The sequence below is a fragment of the Salvia miltiorrhiza genome, chromosome 4, assembly GCF_028751815.1.
Source record: "Salvia miltiorrhiza cultivar Shanhuang (shh) chromosome 4, IMPLAD_Smil_shh, whole genome shotgun sequence".
Classification (NCBI taxonomy): Eukaryota; Viridiplantae; Streptophyta; class Magnoliopsida; order Lamiales; family Lamiaceae; genus Salvia; species Salvia miltiorrhiza.
The window spans coordinates 18,275,204-18,283,057 of record NC_080390.1 but is presented as its reverse complement, the minus strand read 5'-3'; the positions used below and the strand labels follow the sequence as shown (position 1 = coordinate 18,283,057).

The window sequence follows — 7,854 nt, the reverse complement described above, 5'->3', positions numbered from 1 at the left end:
TCAGGTACCCTAAATTACCCGATCAAAGTAGCAACTTTCAAATCTGTACATAATTTCATTTTTTTTGCTCAATTCTCAAACCAAGATAAACAAAAAAGCATATCTGTTTATTTAAAAAAAAAAGAGGAAGAAGAAGAAGCAGCGGCTGTTGGAGCTCGGAGGCGGTGCGACTGCTGCGGGGCGAAGTCCTAGGCGGCGGCGGAACGACGGGAACGACTCGCGAAGTCTTGCCGTCTCGGATCTGGGGGCGACTGGCGAGGGTTGCGCCGTCGCGGAAACGGCAACGACGGGCGGGCGGGCGAGGGGCGCTGGGTGGGAGGCCGGAGATCCTGGAACAGCAGGGCGGGAGGCGGAGACTCTGAGACTCACGAGTCACGAAGACGAAGGGAATTTGGGAAATGAAGGGAAAATGGGAATTTGGGCGAATTTGGGATTATGGGAAATTGGGAATTAGGGACTATATTCGAATTTGGGATTCTGGGAATTTGGGCGAATTTAAAATACACTTAATTAAATATTCGGGTATTTTGGGTATACCCGATACCCGATCGGGTATACCCGATACCCGATTTTTTTAGACCCTAAATACCCGATCCCTAATTTTTCGGGTATAGGGTACCCGATACCCGATTTTTACGGGTCGGGTAATTGGGTACCCGATACCCGAACCCTATCTTGCCACCCCTAATTATAAAATAAATTAAATATAATATAATTCCTCAATAAAAACCCGCTCTAATACCATTTTAGGCGAGAGCGTGAGGTCAATTTGATTTATGATTAAAAGGAAACATATTAAATGGGTATTTCATAAGATTTTGAATACACTGTCCTTTTCTATACAAAAAGCCTCAAAAGTGGGGTTTTGTGTAATTATTTCTAAAATGGGGTAGTTTCCAAATTTTCAAGAAATTGGGTAGTGGGGAAATTGAACAACTATCAAAGGCTGTGATAAAAATTGGATTTTTCAAATCTCGTTGGCAAAATGGATTTAAGCTAAAGGTTGTGATATTATACGCAATTATCCCAATAAATAACTACACGCTCTAATAGATAATTAAATAAGGAATAAAAATGACGGGTATTACACGTAAGATTGGCCCCTTGGAAGTTTTAGAGAAGATCAATCCGAATGCTTATAGACTACGCTTGCCGAGCCATGTTCGTTGCTCAGGGTGTTTTCAATGTCAAACATTTGGTGCCTTACGTCCGCAACAGTTCTTCTGAAGATGAAACTCCAACTGATTCGAATTGTTTTGACCCGAGTGATAATGATGTAGATGAAGCTGCATTATCTTTCCTTGCGGCTGCAGCGAAGAAGTGATTTATGATTTGCTCATTTGTCTTATTTATTCTACTTTTAAGTGAGTATTAAGTTTAGTATTTGAGTTTTGGGCTTAGCCCATTATGTTATGCTTTAAATAAGAGTCTTGTTTACATATTAAACATTGGAAGATTTTTAATATTGAAGCTAGGGTTTTCTCCCTATTCTGTGCGTTCTTATGTTCATTGTTTTCAATTTTAGCTCTTGTTACCCTATGTCGTTATTTCTATTCCAACATCATTCCTAACACACCCGGTTTTGTGCGAAGCTACACTTTGAGAGCATGTTGCACATAACAAAAGTTTTAATATAACATCTATGAGTAAGACCTACTAGACGGGATTGATTCTCTTGGACTCGGATTTTTTTTTTTTTTTTTTTCATATTTTCAAAAATCCATAAAATACCACTCTTAAATTGGGGGACAAGAGAATAAGGTGAGGCCTCACAAAGATCAGATGCATAAGATATATTCAATTTTTGGAACTTTACAAGAAGATATATTCAGTATTTGGAAACCATTTATACATCCTCATGATATTACAGAACATGTAAATTAAGAAATAAAACAATTAACTAAATGTTCCTTCATTGCAACCTGTATCAGCCCTCACTAGCTTGAAGATTAATCATATGTAAACCAGCAAGGCTATGTCTTCTAATAGCTGAAAGAAAATCTCCCCAATAGCTTTGTAATAATTCCACCACAAAATTGGGTGAAGCCAAACTTAGGCCAGTTGTAACAACTTTACATCATCAGCCTCCATGTTTTTTCAGAATATAGAAGGCTAGGATCACATAATCCTATAAACACAAAAATGATAATTGCTGTGAAACATTAAAGGGTTGCATGAAATTCCAACTTCCTTTTATCTTATCTACTGTTTCTGTTGCCTGTTCTCGATTTCGCACACTCTCCTAATAAAGAGAATCGCCCTCGTTGAGCCGAGGTGCCTTTTTTAGCCTGGAGAAGGAAAGTATGGATAATGAGTGTTAACCATGTGTATCTTGCAATTGTTGTTTCCAATCAATCAAACTTGAATATGAATCAGCATACCTTCCCCCTTGTGTGTGGTCTTCGGTTATTCCAACAGAACATCCCACTGCAACCTCCGCCTCCTGATCCAGATTCGTAGCCTCTGTACAAGGAAAGATCAGCACAAATGATAGAACAAGAACAACTCTTCTCTTGCTCTTTCGACTTTATGTTACATAGGAAAACAAGAACAGTCGTCACAAGTCGATCCAATTCTACAGAATTCTAGTCTAGTCAGAAGATCATCAATTAATTGATGCCATGATTGCTGTTGTTCAGCGAACTTGATTTCTACTGCATTTTCTGTTTTCTATTTAATGAATTTAGTATCTAGACCGAAATTGATGTTTAGAGCAGCTAGCTCAAACTAACATTAGTAAATCAACTTATCTCTGTCTAATATTACCATTGTTATCTCTATATTGATCCATACTCCACAGTGATCAAAATTTGTTTCGCGTGCAACATTCAATTCTAGTGACTTCTAGCATATGTAAACGAAAACCATAGCAGGCTAAACACATCGAGCATGCGACCTTCAAGAACTCAAGAAATCTCCAAGAAAAAGAAGTGATAGCATTCATTCGGTCCTCGACATGGAGGAAATGAAAAAACGTTAATGTGTAAGAAGTTCAAGAGTATAGCATTATCTTAATTCTTACTTGTTATCTTTGCTGGAACTGCTGGCAAAAGTGCTATCATGGAGCAAGCTCGGGGAAATCGGACAGTGATCAATGTTCTTAACAACCTGTTCCTTCTGAGGTGCCACTTCGTTGTTCATTTTCAGTGTTTTCATTTCGTGATTCAACTTATCTCCCCAGTGCTGCAAGGGTACATCCATTCCATCCTGTGGCAGAACTTGATTCCTTTCAGGTCTCATATTGCTCGTTGATTGAGGCGTTCCTTTGTCCGATGCTTGCAACGAGGCAGTTTTTGATCTTTGCTCGTGGATGATGGATTCAGTTCTCTGCAAAGGAATATCTGACTTGCTATCTTCCATACTTTCAAAGCTTTCTCTTGATACCTTCAAAAGATCTAGACGCAAATCAAGATCAGAGTTATCTCCTGTAGCATTTGAGCGTGTTGACTTGTTTTCCCTGTTTATTAGAATCTCGTTTGTCAGCTTATGATCCAAAGAATCCCGTAGCAGACTTATCTTAACCTCCACATTGCATCGTAAAACAACTTCAAATGAGTTAGTGATGCTGCTAAGAAAGCCTTGTGCTCTGGTTTTGATATCACTATCCTCAAATGCAATGTGAGCAATAAAACCACCTGTATAAAGTTTAAAACTCATCAGAAAGGTATTTAAAAACCGCGACCCTATGATATTGGTGATGAATGGTATTGTTGCTTGACCATATCTAGTAATCTATAACATAACAAATTATAAATATATAAAAGAGTGTGGCTCATTCAAGTGTCAGTGACACATAAAGTGATGCAAAATTCAATTCTAACCAAAAAGATTAGTATTCTCAATCAGATAAACACTGTAAATGCAGCTGTATGGATAAACGCACACACAGATAAAATGTGCTAATTTTTAAGAGTTGGTCTATAAATCTAAGGAACGGAGAAAAGGGAAAGCAGTCCATTCTTCTAAAAGGGAATTTACCTTTCGTTTCCGATATTGAAACGAGCTTCCCATATGAATGAAGAAGTAGCCTCAGTGTCTTAGAATGACATTTCTCGATACATAGTAGCCAGATGCTAGTCAACATCTCTGAATCCACGCACGTCAAAGTGGTTCTCCTGCTTGGACAATCATCATGTGACGCCGTCCAACTTTTACCATCGTTAAATTGACTCTGATTGGTGTGTTGAGTTGGTCCGAGTTTGCTTGTAGAATTGCAATGATCAGCAAATATAAAGGATATGGGAGAAGCAGACTTTTCAGGTGCAAATTGTTCAGCAGTCGCTTCTCCAGGCATACTTACGCAGTCCTCTTCAGTTGCCTTGGATTTCTGCCCTCGACTACTTGTGGACTGAGTTTGATTTGGAGAAGACATAGAACCTAATTGTAATAGAGTTGCTGTGAACCAGGTTGATCGTTCACTCGAAACTCTTAGATGCTTTTCTGCCTCTGATAGTAGTGTTAATGCATGTTTCAATCTGTGTAATTCTCTTTCGGTCACTGAAACATTTAATAGTTGAAAATGTTATTAGTGTATCAGAACATTTAAAAGGGGACGAAAAACTCAAATCCCTCTTACATATATCTTAGGATCAAACCTACAGGAACAAAAGATTTTCATGTATCATACAAAATACAAATGCAAAATCTCACACTGAAGCCATCAGGTTGGAGAGTTACAGTGAACAGAACAAAATGCATTTATAGGCAACATTATTGCAATACAAAGGTCAACATCATTTATTTGAAGTCCTTTTTAGTTTATACAATCCAATTATGTAAGTCGAAAATGAAATAGTTGGAATTAAGTTAATTGGAAAGACGAGCATATCTTTGAAAAAATTATCCCCAAAAGCCTAACTTGAGTGGTGAAGGTGATATTGTTATGTTCGATCAACCCATACAGATGATATCACTAAATACCCATCAGTAAACTTTGAAGATCTTAGAAAGTAGAGCTCAATACAGATTATTTGCAGCTAAGATGAAAGCAAAAAGAGAGCAACAGAAAAGAATAAACAGAGATCGACTTACAAGTTTTCCCACCAAAGAATGAATCAACGTGCTTTGCATCAACACTCAGGTGAGTTCCAGCAATAATATCCACAATAAGAGTAACCAACTGAGATATTAGAACTAGTGGATCGACACCTGAATCCATCATTTCTCTGGATTTTCTTACAGTTTCGGTAGCATTTGATGACATGGCTAATTCCAAAAGTTCCAGTAGTTTATCCTCAGAGACAACCCCCATCTTTACAAGAAAAGTCACATGCAATTTAGCATTATTCGATAGATTATTCAACTTGACTGCAAATGGTGCGACATGCACGTTAACTTTTCTGTTAAGCATGCAGATCAAAAACTTATTTCTTGACTTAATTAATAAGAAAGAAAAATGTAATAGATTTATTCATTTGGATGCAAGTCATATAATGGAAAAACTAACTGGATCAGTCAACATAGATTAAATAGACTTGGGAAAAGATTAGCTTAAACTCACCAGCTCATTCACCAAGGACTTAGTAATTTGCTTCCCAAATAAACTCAACTGGTCCAGCATGATTTCAGCATCACGTAGAGAACCATCTGCATTCGAAGCAATCAGCTCTAATGCATTTGATTCAACATCTAGATTTTCATCAATGGAGATCTTCCTTAGTCGAGTAACAATATCGCCATTGCCAATTTTGTTGAGAATGTGCTTCTGACACCGGGTCAATATAGCTCGTGGCACATTGTCGATATCAGTTGTTACAAGTATGAAAACAGTGAACGGCAATGGTTTTTCAAGAACTCGAAGAAACAACAGCCATGCTTTTGAGGGCAGTAAATGACAATGGTCAATGACAATAACTTTGTAATGTGGAAGTCGCAGAGGATGAACCACTGATATGTTTCTCAAGACATTTTTCAGTCCATCGATTCCTTTCTTCTTGGAGCCATCAACTTCTTCAATAAATCTGCTCTTTCCAGATGAGAAATCAGCACATTCCCTGCAGACGCCACATGGCTTACGTTCTTCAGTGGCAAGGCAATTCAAAGCAGCAGCAAAAATCCTAGCCATTGATGTCTTTCCAACTCCACGAGGGCCTTGGAATAGATAAACGGAGGCAATCCTCCCTCTCAAAACTGCATTCATAAGAGATTGAACAGCTATACTCTGCCCGATTAAATCCGTAAAACATATTGGCCTATATTTATGGCTCAGGCTTTTGATATTTTCAGAACCTTCTTTATGTACTTCCCCATTCAAAGGTACTAACTCTAGCCCTTCTAGACTCGTACAACTTGAAGACTGCCTCCTTCTAACCAGACGGCTCAAGCCTTCCAAATCAAGTTCAACTAGTTTTGCTGAGAGCTCATCATCACTGTCCCTGCTTCTCACAGATGATCCACTAAGGCCATCAGCACTGTTGCCAAGAAGAGGAACAAGGCCTTGAGCTGCTGCTATCTTAGAGCCGAGTCTCTTCTTGTTGGAACCCAAAGACACACGGTGATGCCTTCTCTGAGACATGGTCTGGCTTCCACAAAACAAGCTGCTCCCTCTTCTTCTCAGAGCATCAGAAAGAGACGGAGAGCAGGAACTCCCGTTTCTAGACCTAGGAGTCGACCTTCTAGACCAGTAACAAGGAATTCCACATCCTTGCTGCCCAGGAAAGTCCAACTGATCATCCACCCCATCATCCCCATCGTTCAATGATCCGGTTGTGGCGTCCCAAGACTCAACCGTACTAGCATTCCTGATTGCATATCTATTATAAGAGCGTGTCGACAAGGCTTGTGTGCTAAATGAAACAGAATCATCCTCTTTCCTACGACCCCTCACCATCTTCACAGGAGGACAAGACCAACCCTTACTATTCTTGAGTCTAGCAAGCAAATGTGAGACTGCAGAATCTCTCCCTAAATCCTCAGAATTGCAATAATCTCCATTTTCATAAGACTGATCAATCAAACTCAGTAAATCCTCCCTCCCCAACCCAACACTGGGCGAATCATCCATTGCATTTTTCGTGTATCTACTCAATAGCATCCTCATTTGCAATCTTTGCCCTGAACTAGGACTAGAATAATTAGACCTCTTTGATTTCTTCTTCCTGATGCGCCTAATAGACGGCGTAAAACTCGACTCTATGCATCTGAAAAATGATGCAGTAAACCTATCACTCTGATATCCATCACTCTTGGAATCATGTCCACCTTCATTCCTCACAGTGTTGAAGCTACCGACTTGGAAGCTCCCCTCTTGAGTAGAAGAAGACCCCTCAACATCATCATCACCAATCTGTTTACTCCTTTCACTCTCAGATTTCTGATTCTTCCAATTACACAAATACACTCTCCCCTTTTCCCTCTCACTAGCATTTTTAGAGGTATTATTAGTTCCTATTTGCAAAATGTGGTGAGAGGAAGAACCAGACACGTTACCTTGAGCGCGGCCATTCTTGGTGGATGAGGAGGTCCCAGGGTCCCTCAGCACTCTAGCAGTCGCAGCCTTGCGGATTTGCGTCAACTCTTTCTTCCAATGCAGGTTGTTAGGACTGCGACCACCACCCGCCATCGCAGCCGGACTAATTCAACAACACACAAAAAACTTCATTCAGAATGTGTGATGGGAAAGTTTAGAAATGGTTGCTGCAGTGCAGATAATGGCCAATATATGGGGGCAAGGAAAGAATTATAGACTTCCCCTTTTCTGTTGTGTTGGTTGAAATCGAGCAGAAGAATTGAAATGGTGAGACCTCTTTTTCTTCCCTCCCTTGAAGAGAAAGAGCATTTGATGGCCCGCCACACAGGCTCCAAAGATTCTGTTGTTAAGAGTGACAGATTTTTCCGTTTCTGTCTGATTTTATT

General features: G+C 39.6%; 1 protein-coding gene across 2 annotated transcripts; it reads right to left on the bottom strand.

The window, feature by feature from the left end:
* Positions 1 to 1,991: 1,991 nt before the first annotated feature.
* On the bottom strand, positions 1,992 to 7,854 carry LOC131023723 (protein STICHEL-like). 2 transcript variants are annotated; one of them, XM_057953285.1, is made up of 7 exons: positions 7,429 to 7,854; positions 5,501 to 7,358; positions 5,032 to 5,251; positions 3,979 to 4,497; positions 3,023 to 3,635; positions 2,382 to 2,463; positions 1,992 to 2,288 (listed from the first exon to the last, which is right to left on the bottom strand). In XM_057953285.1, the coding sequence occupies exons 2-7, from the start codon at positions 7,037 to 7,039 to the stop codon at positions 2,199 to 2,201; spliced, it is 3,063 nt and encodes a 1,020-aa protein (XP_057809268.1). In that variant the 5' UTR covers positions 7,040 to 7,358; positions 7,429 to 7,854; the 3' UTR covers positions 1,992 to 2,198. The 2 variants fall into 2 exon arrangements, with proteins under 2 accessions (XP_057809268.1, XP_057809267.1); XM_057953284.1 differs by having other exon boundaries at positions 5,501 to 7,854.